The 20,533-nt window shown below is 38.0% G+C and overlaps 1 protein-coding gene across 3 annotated transcripts; it reads left to right on the forward strand.

Moving 5' to 3' along the window:
* Positions 1 to 1,666: 1,666 nt before the first annotated feature.
* LOC115745176 (histone H3-lysine(4) N-trimethyltransferase ATX1) lies at positions 1,667 to 18,187 on the forward strand. 3 transcript variants are annotated; one of them, XR_004015889.2, is made up of 26 exons: positions 1,667 to 2,651; positions 2,851 to 2,902; positions 3,004 to 3,078; positions 3,180 to 3,399; positions 4,320 to 4,443; positions 4,550 to 4,654; positions 5,254 to 5,459; positions 6,185 to 6,277; positions 6,687 to 6,784; positions 8,355 to 8,519; positions 8,649 to 8,792; positions 9,050 to 9,097; positions 9,327 to 9,444; positions 9,514 to 9,579; positions 9,686 to 9,747; positions 9,866 to 9,922; positions 10,453 to 10,521; positions 10,726 to 10,924; positions 11,147 to 11,425; positions 12,512 to 12,573; positions 12,660 to 12,737; positions 14,082 to 14,177; positions 14,770 to 14,873; positions 14,974 to 15,119; positions 17,297 to 17,350; positions 17,745 to 18,187. XR_004015889.2 is itself a non-coding variant. In XM_030680579.2 (25 exons), the coding sequence occupies exons 1-24, from the start codon at positions 1,948 to 1,950 to the stop codon at positions 15,113 to 15,115; spliced, it is 3,366 nt and encodes a 1,121-aa protein (XP_030536439.2). In that variant the 5' UTR covers positions 1,667 to 1,947; the 3' UTR covers positions 15,116 to 15,119; positions 17,745 to 18,187. The 3 variants fall into 3 exon arrangements, 2 of the variants coding, with proteins under 2 accessions (XP_030536439.2, XP_030536440.2); XM_030680579.2 differs by lacking the exon at positions 17,297 to 17,350; XM_030680580.2 differs by lacking the exons at positions 17,297 to 17,350; positions 17,745 to 18,187 and adding an exon at positions 16,511 to 16,837.
* Positions 18,188 to 20,533: the final 2,346 nt, after the last annotated feature.

The following is a 20,533-nucleotide window of genomic DNA, read 5'->3' on the forward strand; positions in this document are numbered from 1 at the left end:
TAAGTAGAATGTATTCACTTATGGTAGTTTCAAGTTTTCTTACAACCCTATTTATTGACAAGTTATTTAATACAAATATCACCCAAAAATTTGAAATGTAGCCAGAAAGAGTTTCCTCAAATCAGATTGTATGAAAATGTTACCCTCTATGATATTAACAATTATTAACTTTCTTTTAAACTTGTACGGGTGCCATTTATGGTGCATACAATTATTAACTTTCTTTCAAATTGTACGAGGGTATTGCCCTTTATGGTATTCACAATTATTTACTTTCCGTGATGTTGTACGAGAATGTTTCCCCCTATGATGTTGCCAATTACCAACTTCCCTTGCATAGTCATGAAGGGGGGGAAATCTATGCTATCTTCCTATTGCCATAAAGATTGCTAGATACGAAAAAAAGCCATTTTATAATATGTAGGGGCAATTTTGGACCATCAGAATTAAAGGAAGCATCTGGCAATGAATTTTTAATTTAAGTGAAAAATACGTCTTTTGTTTTGTCCGCTAATTTCACAGATTTTTCATACTATATGTCCAGTTAATATTGCAGAAAACGAGCTTAAATCCACGTTGTCTTGGAGTCCTGAGGTTGTCAACTAGGAAAGCAAAAACTAGAGCAAGCCAACATGAAAAGATTGAACAAATATATTCTAGAAACATTGAATAAATCAAGTTATAAGAACGAAAAATAGAGAAATAAGTCGATATCAAAACGAGGGATCAATTATGCTCAATTTGAGGCAAAGAAACTAGGATCAATGCATTCTTAGTTTACCAAAATGAATCACTAAGATGGGCACAATAATATATGCATTACTTGATGAGGCCAAAGACAAAAGAAAATGTAAGAAATAGATTTTGCTTGGTCATCTAAATATAAAATCATATTGGATAATAACAAGATAGAATTTGTGACTTCCTATGTATTATTTGGTAAATATTCCAATGTGACATGGATATAAACACCGCGAATCAAGTCCCCATCTTCTTGGGTTGCACGATTAGGGGTCGCAATGGTCGCGCAACCTTGGTCGTGCAACCCCGGGGGGCATTGGTGGTGCGAAGCGACGAAGATAGGGAACTGGAGATGATGGTCGCCGTGCTTGCCACGCACATTTCCCTCTCTCCAATGCCTTTGCTCGTGTCCAATCGAGTCGCCACTAGTAAACCTACATTGCTGCCGTTGTCGGCGATCATGCAATCACCGCAACTTTAGTGGCGCGACCATCAATAAAGAGAGAGAATATGCAACGACAACGCCATACTCACCACACAAATTTCTCTCTCTCCCATGCCTTTGCTCGAATCCGGTTGACCCACCGCTTGCTCAAACCTCGCAACCGTCGCCTCATTGTGGTTGTCGCCGTCGCTCGCCGGTGCCTATCACTGCCGTCGGCCTTTTTATCCGACATATACATCTCTGTAACTTTCGGCACCTCTGCTTCAAGCCTCCGACCACATCGATTTCAAGGGATACATTTTTCATACACAGCATCTACATATTTCACATGAAAACATCATGCCCAACCTAATCATGTTCTTACAATCTAATTTTCTCCAAATGATATTTGGAAAATACGATAAACGAAAAGCTCCCCCACGTGCATGTGATTTCCTCGCCGCGTCATGCCGTGACAGCGAGAGTATAAAAGAAGAAGAAGAGTGAGAGCGACTGATCTCTCCCCATTGCACGCGGCGGGAAACTGATGATTTTGGGCAGAGCTCTCCCTCCACAATTCGCTTCAAAACCCTAACCCCGAAATTCTACTCCTCAATTCGTCACCTGAATCGCATCGGGTTCATACACTCGCAGAGAGAGAGAGAGAGAGAGAGAGGGGGTAAGAGAGTTCGCATTGACATAGATTCGACGGAGAGAGAAAAACCCACTTCGATTGTGTTGGGGGGTTTGGTCTTCTGGAGAAGTTGAGCTGTCGCTCTTCCATGGCTTTTCCGGCGAGACAATCGGAAGCTACGGAAGAGGACACCAACGTTGACGCGCACACGGCGACGCCAGTTCGCTACCTCTCGCTGGACGACGTCTACTCGGCCACGACGCCCAACCTGACCGCCAGGGGATCGTCCGCGCTGATGTCGAAGAAGATTAAGGCCCGCAAGCTCCCCTCCATCAGCGATCAGTCGGATGGGCCTGAAGTTGAGATCGACCGGGTCGATGACCACCCAATTAATGGGGACTGCAAGGGTAACGACAGTGGCACTCTCAGTTTTCGCAGGCATCACTTGAAAGGTAACGTGCCGCTCGTCCGTGTGTACTCTCGGCGCTCTGAACGACCCATTTGCAATACGGATTATCCCACAATGTTGGATAGATTGATTGCTCGTGCGGAAGCCGAATCGAGATTGCCTATAAAGACAGAATTTTGTGATGATTTTGAAATGGACGAGGGCATTAATTTCTCTAAATCCAAGTCCGAAATCTCGCCCCACAAGAAGAGGAAATGTGGCAGTGGCGAGCTCGCAAAATTGGGAGTTCGCTCAAATGACTTGCACAATATGGGTGGACCTCGGTTGAGAGAGAATCGGAAGCCTAATAGCAACAGTTACTGTGACCAGCGAAAGAGGAAGAAACGTGACTCTAGTGTCGGAGACAATGTTAAAGGTTTGCCCACAAAGAAAAGATGGGTGAGGTTAGTTAAACATAATTTGCCCTTGATGAGATTAGGTTTTTAAATGTGGGTTGATGACAGGTTAGAAGCGTTTTTCGGAGTTTGTGTCTTAGGTCATTTAGTTGGATACTTACTACTGCTATATAGTCATAATCCGGTTAACTTTTTACACTGGTTCATGGTCAAATTTGTTGATGGGTTAAGGTTATGGCTTGACCAGGTTGTCTTTAGACGACGCCGATCCTAAAATCTTCATTGGTTTGCAATGCAAGGCAAGTTTCTCCTTTCGCCTCGCAATTAAAGCATAGTCTGTAATTCAATGATTTAGATCTTCCATTTGAAACTTTTATTAACTGAAGCATGTATGTCGCAGGTTTTTTGGCCATTGGATACAGATTGGTACCCGGGCAGTATTCTGGGGTACGATTCGGAGACAAACAAACATCATGTAGGGTCACTACAGTTCCTGTATAAAAAGTTGTTGAATCACCAGTCTCTGGAATGTGGCATAGAACAGACATTTTCTGATAAGGGTTGAACAACATGCAGGTCAAGTATGAGGATGGAGATAAGGAAGATTTAGTTCTTGTGAATGAGAAGATCAAATTTTATTTGTCTCCCAATGAGGTGCGGCAGTTGAACCTGAAATACAGCATTAAAAGTATGGATTCTGATGCATGTGATTATGAAGAGATGGTCGTGTTAGCTGCCAGCTTGGATGATTGCCAAGAGCCTGAACCTGGGGATATTGTATGGGCTAAGCTCACTGGTTCGTGCATATTTGTTCTCTCCCTTCTTTTAATGCTGTTCTGTGTGCTTATGCTCTTCTGGCACGATAGAAAGTTCGATTAAGACAAATTTGGTAAAAATCTGTCTGAGGTATTGTGGATAGGTGAGATGCCTTTCGCACATTGTCTCGCTATGATTTTGAGGAACTCCTTATTTATCTTGAAACGTTGCACTAGTCTCTGACCAAATAAGTTCACTATTACCATTAAATTGGATCTGAGTCAAATATTATGCTCTAGATGAGATGTCTAGAAAAGTTTGCATCCTATTGAGGTTCTATTATAGCCGAGGTCATATGTCTAAAGTGCTGATTTGAGTTGTAACTTTAAATGGTGCTTGGTTTGGCGGGAAACCAAACTTTAAAAAGCCTTGAAATTCTGCTTGAGTTATTGATGTAGCTAGACGTTATAAGTGTTTTGTTCTTGTGATACAAACAGTGTGCATTTGTACATGGTTTGACAGTCTATTATCAGGGTCTCTGTCAATGAAGTTGTTTTATGTGACTGGTCTTATTAGTCAATAGGTACGGTAGGAACATTGAATCAAATGATTGTGATAGGAACATTGAAGCTAGTTCATTGAATCTGAACATTTGTTACTAGTATTTTCACAAGTGTTTACACCTGTTGTCATAAAGTGTTATTGTGGAAAGGTGTTTGGGCTGTTGGTTGTAAAATGTTGGTTTATGTTTTCGATGTTATACCTTAATGATGCTATTGCTGATCTAGCTTGTTTCTTTGCCTTTTAATACTTCGTGTCACATTTGAGAACCATGAAGTCTCATTGATGGAAAAGCTTAGATTTGCATAACCATCGTATTCTTGTGCCTTTGCTATCTTTCTATTCGTTGGATGTTGATTCACTAGTTGACATATAAACCAATCATATGTTTTCTGATAGGTCATGCAATGTGGCCTGGGCTTGTTGTGGACGATTCCCACATAAGTGCTCATGGGATTTTAAAGAAAACTTCTGTTGGCAGATCAGTTTCTGTTCAATTTTTTGGTACCCATGATTTTGCAAGGTTTGGAATTTTGTATTGTCAAGGACTATTTTTTCAGTGTCAGATATTTATGATTTTGCTCACTGACTTGTCTGTCTGTTATCACTCTGATTTTGCTATTATTCAGGCTTAGGACAAAGCAGGTTATTTCCTTTCTCAGAGGGCTTCTTTCTTCTTTGCACTTGAAATGCAAGAAACCTCGCTTCGTTAGAGCTCTAGAAGAAGCAAAAACGTGAGTTATTCTTGAAATCTTCTAGGTGAAATATTACACTTGCACAGGTACATCTGAAGTTTTGGTTGATTTTGTTATGAGATGTTTGAGTTTTTGGCATGATTGTTATTGCCATACAGATTGTTGTTTGAAATTAAATAGAGTAGACAGATTGCAGGGTTGTTTGAATGTTGATGCTAATACATGCACGCTTGCATCCATCAGCCCATCCATTCATACATACATACTGTAGGTGTTTCTCCAACACAAATAGAAGGAAGATAACTTGGTTAAATAAATTAATCAATCTGGACATCAGTTGATTTTCAGTCAATAAGTCAGACTAATTGTAGTGGGTCTTGATGAAAAAGAGGTTATTTTGTTAACTACTTGATAAAGACTTTCCTCCTTTTCAATTGAAATGATCCACATACTTGAGAAACTCTTTCCCCCTAGTTTATTTATTTATTATTTTTTTTTTGTCATACCAGAAATCATGAAATTTAAGGTGTTTTGGTCAAATGATTTGATTTAGTTTTGACTGAACTTGACGCCATTGGATGAGGTTGAAATTTAGGTGGCACAATTCTGGCACTAACTACGCTGTTTGCTCCAATCAGATATCTGAGTGAACAAAAGCTACCCAGAAGAATGCTTCTGCTGCAGAGTGGCCGTACTACTGATGGTTGTGGAACTGCTAGTGATGAAGATGGAGAAAGTGGAGATTCGGCTGAAGACTGCATGAGCAATGAAAATGGCCAAAGAAAACTGGAGGGCCTTGGGACCCTTCCATATGTACTGGGAGATCTGCAAGTAATTAGCCTTGGTAAGTGCTACTGCTTCTGAAAACATGTTTGGGTTCCTAGTGAAGCGTACTCCTATATTAGGTCTATATTACGAAGCGTGACTCATGATAGATGGAGAGTAATGGATAATGCCACTGCTTCTGACAGCATGTTTAGGTTCCTAGTCAAGCGTACTTCTATATTATGAAGCATGACTCATGATAGATGTAGAGTAATGAATGATGTTGTGGAGTGAATGTATATAAGTTCCAATGCACAATGTTTTTTGTCAATTACTTTAATCATAGCTGGATGAAGTAAATGAGTGGGGAAACTAACAAAAACATACCTCACATTTGACCTAATAACCACCTACATACCTCTACTTTTGCAAATACTAAAACCCTATATTGAAAAGACCAAATTGTTTCTCCTTGCAAACACATTTTAGCATCTTGCTTAGGTTTGGTTGGTTTGTTTTTTGATTGATTTTGAGTGTTTTGGGGGAGTGTGAGAATTCATGATTTGGGGACTGGCCTTCTTGGAAAGAGAATGGCATTTTCATAAATAGAGACACTAGGATAATTGTGAAGGTGCTTTCCTAATATTAAACTCCGTTATCTATTTTGGCTTTTCCAAAAGTAGAGGTATGAAAGTGGTCATTTAGTCAAAGGTGTGGCATGCTTTTGGTATTTTACCAAACTTTTATTATCCTCAGGGATCTGGTCATACATAGTACTTACAAGCTTTCACAAATATCATTCAGGAAAGATCGTGAGGGACTCAGAATTCTTTCAAGATGGAAAGTACATCTGGCCAGAAGGATATACTGCCGTGAGGAAGTTTACTTCAATTAAGGGTAACATAATTATTTATCATCTAATAGTTTGGTCATTTTACTTGGCTGCTTAGGTCCCTCATCCTCTAAATCCTCTTTCTGGAAAAGACAAGAATTTAGTTGTTCATTTAAAGAAATGTACTTTTTCATAAGAAAACAATAAAGCTTCAACAAGTGAGCTACTTAAAGTTGAATCTTAGGTCGCGTATAATGGTTCAATTGAGTATATAGAAGGATAATTCTTGCTTTAGTTTCCAACCTTAACGTTATGTAAAGTCGTCTTGGGGACTAATGGGACTAATGGACTAATGGTCACTTCTTCAACATGCAAGAGGAACAACATGACGAGTTAAAAAGGGATCCATTGAATTTGCCCTTGCTTTGATTGAATTTAACTACTGTTTATTCACCTTCTATTTGCGTTGTTCAGATCCAAGGGTTCGTGCTTCATATAAAATGGAGGTGTTGAGAAACCCCGAGTTGAAGATCCGACCTCTATTTAGAGTAACTTTAGATAGTGGAGAGCAGGTACATTGTATTGGATAAAGTTGACTTTGAATTTCATTTTAGAGTTCTCTATTTTGAAAGGCAATGCTATATGCAATGGTTTTAGTTTTTATTTTGCTTCCAATATTCTATTATCTCGAGCTTGAATTTGCCTAATAGTATAGCATAGGCATGTTGTGCGCACATCTGCAGCCGTATGAAGAATTAATGCTGTCTCTGATCTTAGTTGGATTCCGAGATCCATAGAACAAAAGTTGGTCAGTATTGGCCTTGATAGTTACGCTGCGACAATATCTTGGATTTCTCATCTCTGGTGCAACATACACTTTCATAGAGTATCTTTTCAAATTCTCTGTTATAACCAACGAGAGTCTTGTAAATGTCTTGTCAAGGATTAGTTTGATACGATAAGCCCAGGAAGATGATTAGCAAATGATTGCCCCTTTCTTTTTACTTACTATTTGTTGATTTGATGATTTCTGCCTCATGGGAGCTCTCCTATGGAATAACCTCCTTGTAATCTCATGTTACCTTATAGCTTTCAGACCACTTATTCACTTCTTTTCTTTACTTTTCTTGCTCTTCCTTTTAGGTGCTAGTTAACCATGTTTGGCGTGTTTTACTACAGAACTTCTATCTGGTCGATGCTCTTGAACCAAAGTTATCCAAGTTTATTGAACTTTTGTGCATATATAGCTGATCACTATTCTGTGCTACCTGTTTTGACATAGCTGGACAATGACTTCAATTAACAGTGCACTGAACAAGTCCTTATTTACTGGCTTGCACACTGGGCTGGTTGTGAAAACATAGGTTTTTAGGTGGTCAAATTTGACATTGTGGGATAAAACATGGTGCGTTCTAGATAATTTCATCTAAGTTTTCTATGATGATGTTGAGGTTGTGTTAATGGATTATGATGGTTGAATTATGCTTACATTGGGTTACATAGATGGCCAACCTCATAGATAGCGGAAACGTTGCAATTATCAACCATATAATTGCTTTTGGAGGCTTAATATATATCTGGATGTAGCTCATTCCACTTATCCTGATAATAAGACTACAACTCTCTTTTTCCGGCCTCATTTTCCTTGTTTCCTACCCTATGCATGAGGCAGCTGCTCTTTCACATTAAGATTGGTTCACTGATCTTGCTTTTTACCACCATTAATTGTTTTTATGTGCAAAATGTCCATCCAGCGTGAGCTGAATAATTTTTGTTATAGCTGCTAGTAGTGTATTGAATATACCTGAAAGAGAGTTGAGAGATTATAATTAATCGCTGGTTAACATGAGGGATTTATATATACATTCAATCACTCAGTAAGATCAGTGATTTACCTGAAAACATCTGTGATTTAGTTGACTAAAATTTAGTGAGGCTAAATTTGTAATATCACATCTTACAGTTTTGGTGTTCTTTCTATAGTGAAGCTTCCACATCCAAACATTTTGAACAGTATTCTCCTTTTCTGACTGAGTACCTACTCTATGCCAGAGACATACTTGGTTATTCTTTGTGTCACTCATCGATTCCCTAAACTAATTTACTTGATGTGATGATTGACATTGGCAATATCTATTCCAGTTTAAAGGGTCCACACCATCAGCCTGCTGGGATAAGATCTACAAAAGATTGAAGAAGGCATGTAGCAGTTTGGCTGATGGTGCTGAAGCTGGTGTGGAAACGATGTTCAAACGTGGCTCAGATATGTTTGGTTTCTCTAATCCTAAAGTAGCAAAACTCATACAGGTATGCTGTTCCTCTTACCAATGACATTATCTATGTTCCCTCAACATTATAATTTTGCTATTCTGGTTGTTAATTCCGGTTTCTTTATTTTGTATCCACACTGAAACGCGTTTCTGTTCATATTGACAGTGTTTATCAAAATCCAGACATTTGACAAAGTTCTCTATGAGCAAATTAGCTTCTGGAAAATTTAGAGATTTCCCAGTTGGATATAGACCCGTTCGTGTTGAGTGGAAAGACCTTGACAAATGCAATGTTTGTCATATGGATGAGGTGAACTTTGTTTCTTCATCCCGTTTAGGATTTTGCAGCTTAATTGTTCTTTGTGTGCTACTTTTGGTTGTTCCTCATTCAATAGTACTATCTATCAATTTAATTATAGTTAATGATTGTCATTATGTGCCTTCTTTTTTGCTGATTAGCTAGTTTGTAGGATTAGGGCTTCTTCTATGTCAAGCTAATCTATTTAACCCCTTCTTTCATCGTTACTGTATGATTTTAACACAATGGATACCTGTCTTTAATTTCAGGAGTATGCAAACAATCTTTTCCTCCAGTGCGATAAGTGCAGAATGATGGTGAGGACCCAAGTGCACCCTGATATTTTGGCTATGTATTATTGCTAGGGTGTACGTGAAGAAGTTTGTGTAGAGTTTGATGCTAGCTCATGTTCCCGTTCCATTTTTCACCTAATTTGTCCATTTGTTTTCCTGTGTGTTGATGATTTTCTATCCTATTTCAGTGGAATCTAGATTTTATCACCGTTTGTTTTCTAAGTTTATCGACACGTTTGTACTATTTGTTCAGGTTCATGCTAAATGCTATGGAGAGTTAGAGCCTGTAGACGGTGTACTATGGTTATGCAATCTATGTCACCCGGGGGCTCCTGATCCTTTGCCTCCATGCTGTCTTTGCCCAGTTATAGGTACTACTAAGATTTTTGTCCTATATTGCTACTGTTACATGCTAAACTTTGCATTTGGCTTTTGTGTAGGGGGTGCTATGAAACCCACGACTGATGGACGATGGGCTCATTTAGCTTGTGCTATGTGGATACCGGGTTTGTGCTATTTGGATTTTCTTCCCTTCTCGTTATGTTTGATCAGTTAAAAGTTTTTGAAAATGAAATTCATGGTTTCATGCCATATGATCCTCTTTTACTTTAGAAACTTGCTTGTCGGATGTGAAGAGAATGGAGCCTATTGATGGTATCAGTAGAATTAATAAGGTATCTTTGGTTTCTTACAGTCATTCATGTCGACCTTTTTAATGAGTTTCTCACAAGTTATTTTACAAACATAACCGAGTGTCGTTAAGCAAGAGATATTCTCTGGAACTTGTCCTAGGATCGCTGGAAGCTGTTGTGCAGCATCTGTGGAGTACAATATGGCGCCTGTATCCAAGTAAGTTTCCATATGGATGATAATGTTTGTTACTTGAGTTTGGCCTTTAGTATATTTTACTACAAGGAAGGAAGTTCTTTGATTATCTTGCATTTCTTCGTTTGATGAGTGCTCACTTGAGACAGACACTCATCAGATGCAAATAATCTCTGGTTCTGTCAAATGGGGTGCTCACTTGAAGCATGCAAGCAGCAGTTGCTTCTTTTTTCTTACAAAGTAGTGTTAACTCTTTCAATTAAGCAAAATCAAGTTTGTTAAATTAAGGTCCACTCTCATTTAAGAAGCAGAAGTCCCACACGGTGTCTAAACGGACTTAACTGCTGAGACATGCATTGCATCGAAACTTTAGATCAATTGGACGATGATGGAAATAAGAGTAGGGGAAGGTTGTTATTGGGTTGGTGCTTTAGAAGTCTAGCACTTATCAGGTCTCATGTTTATGTTCAAGTAGCAAATATGTCATGGATGTCGAGTTGCATAAAATCTTATGCTTGTCCTAAAGATACCTTACAGAGTGCCTCTGTTGACAGTGCTCAAACAATACTTGTCGAGTAGCATATCATCCACTGTGTGCAAGAGCAGCTGGTCTTTGTGTTGAGGTATTTTTTATCTTCCCTTAGAATTGTGGTTATTTTGCGTTTTTATTCCATATGCATAAACTGCCGGCCAGTTAAAACTGGCAAAAGCAAGAAAAGAGCTGCCTTGAGAGAAACTCATACATTTGGGGCCGAATGCTTGCATGAGTCTCATGAAGTTCTGGTAGATCAATGACTTGCTATCTTTCTGTCTCTGTTATTATATAGCTTGAGGATGAGGAAAGACTTCATCTTCTTTCAATAGATGATGAAGATGAAGAACACTGCATTCGTCTTCTCTCTTTCTGCAAGAAGCACAGACAGCCATCAAATGAGCGTCCTGCTTTGGACGAGCACATCAATCAAGTTGAGCGTCAATGTTCTAACTACGACCCTCCCTCTAACCCATCTGGATGTGCTCGTTGTGGTAAGTGTTGCTTTCTCTACTCTGCTCTACCAATGGGGCCATGGGTTGGTTAATTGCTCAAGCTGCGTTCTGTTTATGGTAGCTTTCTAGGCAATGAGTTTTATAGCATTGCCTTTCTTTTTACATCTTTTGGTAACCCCCACGCATCAAATGTTGGAAATTGCTAATTGAAGGTCTTTTTTGGGCTGTTAATTTATTTTTTACTTTTACCATGTCTGGCAGAGCCTTACAGCTCTTTTGGGAGAAGAGGACGGAAAGAACCTGAAGCACTTGCTGCTGCATCTTTGAAACGCCTTTTTGTTGAGAACCAGCCTTACTTGGTCGGTGGATACAGTCAACATTTATTGGCAGGCTTGCCTTCCAATGGAGTTGTTGTCTCCAAGTACTCATCTCGCCTTCACAAATTAGGGTCCCATCAAGTTGATACCTCTGATAGCGTATCTTCTATGGCGGAGAAGTATAAATTCATGAGGCAGACCTTTAGAAAGAGATTAGCATTTGGTAAGCAAAATATTTGGCTTTTTAAGGAAGTGAGGTTAGCTATGGCGTTCTTATTCTTTTTTGGGTTCTTCCAATGCTCGATCTATTTTTCTTCTTTGAAGTTCTTTGCTTAGCTAGTATCATGAGTGCTGACTCGCATTTTAAACTCTTGACTATCTAGAAGTTGCTAGGCTGGAGAATTAATGTGAAAAGGTGCTGGACTGTGCTATATAGTTAATATCTTGAAGTTTGTATGATCTAGACATATGTTCTTGCCAGATAGTAGAATGTTTTATCAGGACAGCAGGGAGACTTTGTTTGACCTACTGTTTAAGTTTATACCAACGATAATTCTGACTATTTTCCAAGTACTCCCTTATTTGGAAGGTAATATTGCTAAGAAGGAACATGATCTTTGCCGAACTTTAGTAATTTGTCTAATTTTGCGGCTTTTGCTTGTCTTATTATGAGGTTAATAGCATTGACACATTCTGATTGTCATAACAATGGGAAAAAGGAATGGTGATGCTAAATGTACCTGTTGGTAGTATTAGATGCATGTTTGGCCGATGGTGGGTTAATAGTATAGTGGTTTCTTTTACTTTTCACCTTGAGTAGAGAAAAATCAATTCAAAAAGAAAAAAAAATTGACTAGAGAGAAAGGTGATCCTCTTGGAAGGAGGATAAAAAGAAGTGTGACAAGGAAGATGCATTTGCAAAGCAATGATCAAATGCTAGGAACAAAGAGAAAAGGTAGTTTTGAGTACTTTTGACGCTCCATTTTGCTGTTAGCGAGACTTTTGGAGATTGTTTTTCTAGGTTTAGAATGGAAAAAAAAATATAGTTTTTGAGTTTCTGCTTTTCATTGTTGGCTCCGTCAAGAGATTTCATCTTCTCTTGCATGATTGCTTAGAATTTTCTCCTGTTGTTCTGATTAATATCATGTCTATGTAGATTTATCAGAAAATAAAAAAAAGAAGCTCTTTTTAATGTTTATTATTTTCCCTTTTCTGCTGTCATAATTGATCTGTTGAGGTTTCCTCTGCAATTTAATTTATCTTCATATATGTCTATGTTGCTGTGGCTGTGGGATGATCATCGCTTTAGGGAAATCAGGAATACATGGATTTGGTATCTTTGCTAAGCAACCACACAGGGCAGGTGACATGGTATGCAGTTTGCTAATCCGTTTGTAATTCTTTCTTCATGAACATTTGATTAATGCTTTTATGCCAATTTGAAATTCCTTATGTAGGTTATTGAGTACACAGGTGAACTAGTTCGACCACCTATAGCCGACAGAAGAGAAAATTTCATATACAATTCACTGGTGGTGAGTTCTGACATGATGTTGTCAAAGTACTGCTTTTGCATCTGGGACTTCGGCATCTGAGGGATGCTATACCAGTCTAAATGAATAGAAAACAAAAGAAAGTGGAATAGGTGAAGATAAAGATACTTTTAACATACTTCCGTCTGCTTTGCTTGCTACTTGGAGGAGTGACAAAGATTAGTGTCAAAGTAGCATTGCTCCATAATGTCGTTGGGTGATGTATTGTTTATTATCTGTTAAATTTCCCAAAAAAAAAAATGAAATGAACATCTTGTAGATGATTGGATAGAGGTGCAACTAGATTGTCTACATGTTGTCACTTTCTTTTCTTGTGTTTGGAGAATCAAAATGCATGTCTTAGACAGAAAGATTTTGGTTGAGGTTTTTTCATTTTTTTATTTTTATGGCATTGATAGCATTGTAAATGACGAGGGGCAGTGTAGTTATTGTTTCCTTGAATGCTGCATGATGAAGCTAGAATCTGAAGGTTCTCTGTACATTCCGATCTGTTTTTGCAACAATGTCATTGCACTGTTTATGGATGTATGTGTGTATGAATGTTCCATCCTTTGCTTTGAAGAAGAAATCCCTGAATAGGTTTCTGTGCTGAAGGTCTTCCAATAGAAAAATCAAAGCCTTTTGAGTTTCAAACGCCAAGAGTGATTGGTTTTCCCCTGAGTGTGTTTGCTAGGAGCTTCAATTTTTTTACCTTTAAAGCTAAATGAAGTTAGTTTTGTGTCTTTAGAGTTGAGGTATTCTTTTGGGCAAAAAACGGGTGGGATATGCTAATTTTTGGATATGTGCTAGGAGCGGAAGAATGTTCATATGCATAGGGAGCAGCATACTGTGTCTAGGTGAAATAAAGGAGCACACACTGTATAAATGGAAACAGGCACCGTGGGTTCTCACTCAATCTCTAATCTGAGAGTGACTGTTGATAAATTTTTGTTTTTTTGAGAACTTCATCAGTACTCCTTAGAGGTACATCACTGAAGGAAAATTCTCAGATACAAAAATGCATAAACGAGCATAATGGTTCATTTCAGACAGAACTAGAATGCTTTGGCTCTTTGTATTCAGAAAATTTTCTCAGATGGTTCATTTCAGACAGAACTAAAATGCTTTGGCTCTTTGTATTCAATTCAAGATACATGTTATGCTACCTTGCTGATCATGTTGACTTGAAGCAACTTGTTCCTGTTTGTTTGCATGTGTTGGAGACCTTTGCATGTTTGGTGAAGGCATTGTTGGTTCGTTGTTGAAAAGCCCCCTGAACGCATTGTCTTGACTTTACATGACGGGGGAAACGATTAATCTTTTCTTGTCATCCACATTTTTATGCAGGGTGCTGGGACATACATGTTCCGAATCGATGATGAACGAGTTATTGACGCCACAAGAGCAGGAAGCATTGCTCATCTGATTAATCATTCGTGTGAAGTGTGCACTTTTCTTCTATATTGCACTTTCTGCTGCTTTGTAGTTGGATATGTTTGGCATTGTAGATTCTGCTTGTTAATATATGCGAAGTGCTATCTTTTCCTACAAAAAGAGAAAAGGAAATGTGCTTAACTATATTGTTTGATAAAAGAACACCAGGTGTTTTTTTTCCCAAACTAGGGTGATTGTAGGTTTGGTTATCTTATGGCGGGCTAACTGAAATCTTGTCTTGTATTAAAATATGTACGAGTTCTTTAAACTTTATATGACATGTCATCTATTGTTTTTGACGTGCCGCTTCTTTTAGATCACATCAGTTGGAGAATTGAGGTCATCTTCTCTTGCATTCAAACTATTTTTAAATAGTTATCTTTTATGTTATCTTTTAATAGGGCCAAACCAGCTGGTCATCTTTTCTATGTCAAGAAAGTATCCTCCTCTCTCTCTCTCTCTCTCTCTCACACACACACACACACACACACACACACCATATATGACCAGTTCATGCCATAGGGCCAATATAAGAATGGTATGCCGTGTGTATGCTGCCTTGGTACTCTTCTGATTTCATCTCCACTTTACCTTTGTGCAGCCGAATTGTTATTCTAGAGTCATAAGTGTCAATGGTGATGAGCACATAATTATCTTTGCCAAAAGGGATATTGAAAGATGGGAAGAGCTCACGTATGATTACCGGTAATGTTTTTCTTGAATGATCTTCATATGTTTGTTTTCCTCTATGTATTCTACTTCTTACAGTATCTTATGTTGCTAATATTCATTCTACACATCTCAGGTTTTTCTCAATTGACGAACAATTAGCTTGTTACTGTGGCTTCCCTGGATGTCGTGGGGTTGTCAATGACACTGAAGCGGAGGAGCAAGCAGCAAAGCTCCATGTGCCTCGCAGTGATTTGGTTGAGTGGAAAGGAGATTGAAATGGTATGTCAGCTTTGAGAGTTAGTCTGGTCTTTTGCATATAATTTCAAGAGTTAACTTTATGCTTTTGGAAATTTTGAGACATTCCTTTAGTATTCCCTCCCTTCACATCTCCACATAATTCTTTTGGGAATATCTAAATTTGATAAACTGGAAAATATGTCAAAGAGCAATAATACTGTGAATGTGTGTGGTGATTATGGACAAAGAACAAATTAGCTTGGTAAGAACTATTAGTTTCAGCAGGCCCTCATTGCGCATTGACTTGTCATACTGTAGCTGACCTGTCACGTTTAAATCATGATTTGATGCTCTTCAACATGAAAATAAAGATTTTTCTTTGTGCTGAGCAGGAGAATTAAAACTCAGGTTAGTTTGGTGAGGAGTGATGTACTTGTGAAATCCAAAAACTAAATCTGTGGTAGCTGCAATTTGGAAAATGCTGCATTAGTTTAGTTTCAAGCTTCCTCCTGGATGGACTATAATTCTGCTTAATGCAAATAAAAAGACGGCCAGCGTAGCTGTTGGTGGGGCTTAAGATATATGAGTATTGGACCTCTCATCATTTTAAAATGCGTCTTTGGCAATAAGCCTTCTTTTGAGCTTCTCTTGTTCCCCCTTCTAAATGTTAATCTATTGACGAAAGACTAGATACTAATCAACATCTTTTGCCTGCTTCTCTCATCTGAACCTCGATATTGTGGTAGTCTTTTATCCTCTATGTACTATCTTGTTCTCATTCTTTTTTTTTTCCTTGTGCTGCATTTCTACCAAAGCAGGAGCATCCCCTGCTGCTTTGTTTTTTCTCTAATTTTTTTCCCGTATTGCCGGTCGAGTGAAGTCCTATTGAGTTCTTAAGCTTACATGAAATTATGCAGTCAAATGAGGATACTCTTCTATATTCCATCTGTAAGTTACATGTCTCGGGCCTTACCAAAGGCAAATATATGAGTTTGCTTACAAAGATGAGATGGCTCCCATTTGTGCGTCTCGGTCTCCTTACGATCAATTGATGTTCTGCATCCCTGTCCTGTCTATGCCTTTGTGAAGAGGACAAAGCTTGAACTGGAGCTGCGTCAAAGTTTTCTGTCATACAGTTGCTCTTTCCTTTGCCTTTCAGACTGTTCACAGCCTTCTTGTATCAAAAGGGGTTTAATCTTCCAATAGCCTTACCTGAGATTCATTCAAGGGGTAGATGACACACTAATTACAGATCGCACTGTCTTGGTTTTTTAGAGTTTCCAATTTTTGGCCTTAACGTGGCACATTTCATGTGACCATAGTTCTGAATGGAGGCCTTAAGAAACTAGTCGGGTAGGTAGCTAAGGATTGCGTTTTCCTGAACTCTGACTGTTTGTGAGAGAGCTCATTTGTATTTGATGTTCAATGTACAGGCAGATGCATAGAGTACTGATTTAGGTGAAGAAGATACAAAAACAAGAAGACTGTTTTCGCTCTTCAGATGTTGGTTTCTGGACAAATGCTAGAGATTTCTTAGAGAACAGCCCGGTTGAAGTCAGATGGTATTGGGGAGATCTTTGGTTTTTGGAGTGGTGCTTTGGTGCTTTGATGGTTTTTGACATCTCAAAAGTCAGAATATCTTATTCTATCAGAGCATCCGGATTTTGCTTTTAGGAAACATTAAATAGATGCTTCTAAAACTGTTGCTTTGACAGTTTTTAAGATCCTAATTTTATATTGACAAGAAACCTTAATTTTAAGACTTTTATTTACATAGTTTTGAAGGTTATCTATCGCCTTGAAATATATGTTGCATTTGCTGTTGCATTTGCCTTTGTAGCGATAGTGATGACAACCCATTGCAATACCGCGTCAAAAGCTACAGCACTACTGAACTATACCTTAACTATAGCTAGATTATCCTTTCTATACTTTAATTAATATATTCGGAAAAGCGTGTTCCTCTAAGCGTTCTCTTCTCTAGCCATTTGTTCTCTTTGCCAACCAGGCAGAGCTTTAGATGGCCCATTAAGATAGGATTCTCCACCAGTTATGAAGAAGTATTTTGGAGCTACAGTACTTCTGCAGATCATATTTGCTGACCTGACGATCCTTTGCTTCCTTATTGATTAAGTGACTAGATTGAGCTACAGACTAGAGTATCCAGATATTAAAACCGTGAAATGGGAAACTAATCTAGTTTCCTGATGGACTTACAGAGAAAATCACTTGATATCGATAGCTGGGAAACCAAGAACTTTGGTTTTGCAAATGTAAGCTGGAATTTTCCAACTCTGATCCTTCTTTGTGGTAGTTGTATATGTTAATAGCGACTCTTCAGATATAGTCTGATTGACCACCTTTATCTCCGATAGTGCTCTGTCCTTTGGTACTAAAGTTTTTTTTTTTTTTTTTTGGGGGGGTGGTGTTGGGGGTGGTCCAACTGTGGTAGTTTAAGTTCTTTTGTTTTTTTTTGGTCGAAAAGCTTAGGATCTGCACTCTTCTCTTCTGCTACATGGGTGACTCTACTCACTCTGTTCTCAATTTATCCCCTTTCTTTCCATCCTGTCAATGGCTCTTGATGCTATCATTACTGTGTATAAATCGTTTGTTTGTACATCTTCTAGTTCGTTTGCTGACAACTATATCCCTCTTTCCTTTGTGCAGAAGTTTCACATTGCCAAAATATGCCCATGAGCCTCATGGAGTGGTTTACTACCTTTTTCCAGTCTATTGATCAGCCTGTCATTTATCGTGGAGGATGGGATATAGTGCACTTTTTTGCCCTCGTCTCATCCTCTACATCATATCTAATTCCTCCTGGTTTGGTGAAAGTCCATTAGTTCAACATCTCTTTCCTTAAGCTGACCTCTCTTGGTCACTCTGGATCTCCTAATTGATTTGTAAAGGCTCAACCTCCAAGAGAAAACAGAGGCGATAGGATGTTTTGATTCACTATTCACATTCTGTTTTCAGCAGCAACCTTCTGCTGTTCTCATACTTGGGCATCCATTTGACTATGCTTAAAGTTTGTAGAATAGTTAATCCAGAGAAGTGTACATATAATACAGCGATCATATTGTACAGTTGGAGTCAACTTTCTTCATCAATCTCCTTTATTCTCTTTATTTTATATCCTCATGAAATTTAAGGCTTCGTGCTGAAATTGATTATGGATCTGATCGATTTCCCCTGAAGTCTATAGTCGGAGTTAGGTATTTACCACAGTTGAGGTTGTTAAAGAAGACAATACTTTTCTTTAGCATTTGTTTGGTGAAGTTTGGCTTCAAAGAAAAGCATTGAGGTTTAAAAGAAGAGATGGGGCTCTTTGGGTCAAGTGGCTTTCAGGAAGATTCACATACTTAGTTCTTAAATGAAAGGTTCATTTGTCTTGAACCTTCACAAATTCTAATGCTTTGCTTCTAATTAATTGATGGGAGTTGCGCTTTTACTCTCTATGACATATCCTTTCCTGTATGAGACCATTTTTCGTTGCTTGAATAATGAGCCATCTGGATGAAGTATGTACACACCTTTATGCTTTGAGATATATTCTACAGATTGTTAAGAGACCAGTTAACTCGAGTCACAATGCATAGAATCTGAGTTTAGGCCAGTGCTGGTTGGTTCACAAAATGATACCTGTCGAACCTGCTGACAAATGGACCCCCTAAAACCCATTTACCATTGGCTTTGCTCGGCCAAACTCATTATAACCTGTTTTCAAAGTTTGAGCCAACTTATATATCACACAACCCAGAGTTAAATAATGGATCCACTATCTATTTTTCCACCTTTATTGATAATCTTAGGTTCAAGCCTATAATTTTTCCATAAAGAATTCACATATGAAAGTAAGGAGTGTAAAACTCTAAAAGTTACATTTGTATCAAATGCAAGTCTATCCAATGTTTATCTTTCATGATTTGTATTTGCAACAAAATTGGTAAGCTATTAGAAATTCATCCTTAATACCATATTTGAAAGGCAAATATCAAATTCAACTTCGAGAAAAACACGAAACCAGATGAAGTTTTGTCCTTAACTTTCTCTAGTTGCCTTGTCAAGCAAAAGGTTGGTCCATCATTGTCATTCAAGGTGAGGACAGCGAACATGTTACAGGGATAGGGTAGATGGATGTCATTGCTAAACCTTTTTTGGTAGTTTTGAGAGCTTGGAAATTATAATGTGTCCTTTCACATTGAATGCAAGTTTACCATAGATAGCATGTACACCTTGGTCATCCTCTTCCTGGCAAAAGCAATATGTTCAAGTTTTTGGCATGGTAAGGAAGTGCCACTGCAAAGAAATTGGAAATGTTGTACCTTAACTATTCTCTCTCTCTCTCTCTCTCACACACACACACACACACACACACGTGGTTTCTTGCCAAATCTCATAAAATGCAGTAATTGAGAAGCTTTTGTGCTTTTCATGGAAACTTGCCAATTGGCAATTTGCTCAAGGGGCAAGTGCTTATTTTGCCTAATGAATATTTTCCGGAAAAAATCAAGTAAAAATGATTTTTTAATTCCAAAAAAAGAATCATAAATTGTGAATCTAAACATAAAACACAGAAAATGTACTTAGCATTCAATTAAACTACAGAAACAAAATTTGCTTCAAAATGTAGTTTTATTAAAGTAATCCTATCACCACTTACAAATAGAGCAAGTAGCGGAATTTGGTTTGCTATAGTGAATCTCATTTAGAGAAAAACTTTTTGCCTTATGGTCTTCACTGCACCTAAAGCATACCAACTAGCATCTTCTATGAAACTTAAATTGTCTAAGAAATTGTTTTCTCAATCCATGTAGCTATGTTAACTTTATTTTGAATTAATACCTCGTGCAAACATGAGGACCTAATTAGTGAACCAGTATTTTAGATGTTTATTTATTTTATTTTTTTATTGTTATCATTCTTTTTTGTGTAGTGTTTTGTAACCCTTGGTGCCTTGAAGTAGATTATCTCTTGCCCATATAGAAAAGGATAAGTACCAGGAATTAGGTATTGGAGTAAGATGGCTGGTTCTGGTTGGATTCCAGATAATCTGCCTAATGAATCCGAAACTCATCATTAACCCAATAGTCATGTTTAATTACAAGGAATAGTGGGAATTAAAGGGACTATTAGTGACTTTTCATTAATGTGAGAGGAAGTAGCAATGAATTAGAAGGAATAAGCATGACTTACAAAAAAGACAAATTCTTAAATGGAGGAACATTAATGGCATGGTAACAATTAAACCATAGAGTAATGTTCCTCTCTTGTATATTTTTCCTCTTTTTCTTTGACATGTCTTTTTTAGTTCTTATTAATTTTCTCATTGTTAAGGTATGATTCTACCATTTTTCAAATTCTTTAGAAATATTCCGTCTTGATTCTGAGCTGTTACCAAACATGGTACCTTAGACAGTATTATCATTTCATTTGCTGCTCATTAGTTGTTTCAT

The sequence above is a fragment of the Rhodamnia argentea genome, chromosome 1 (assembly GCF_020921035.1).
Source record: "Rhodamnia argentea isolate NSW1041297 chromosome 1, ASM2092103v1, whole genome shotgun sequence".
Lineage (NCBI taxonomy): Eukaryota > Viridiplantae > Streptophyta > Magnoliopsida > Myrtales > Myrtaceae > Rhodamnia > Rhodamnia argentea.

What these genes read in the sequence shown, in the direction of transcription:
- LOC115745176 (XM_030680579.2), top strand. Translation starts at nt 1,948, where the DNA reads ATGGCTTTTCCGGCGAGACAATCGGAAGCTACGGAAGAGGACACCAAC. An exon ending in GCGATAAGTGCAGAATGATG is followed by an intron (nt 9,098 to 9,326) that starts GTGAGGACCCAA and finishes CTATTTGTTCAG; the next exon opens with GTTCATGCTAAATGCTATGG. An exon ending in CTGTCTTTGCCCAGTTATAG is followed by an intron (nt 9,445 to 9,513) that starts GTACTACTAAGA and finishes GCTTTTGTGTAG; the next exon opens with GGGGTGCTATGAAACCCACG.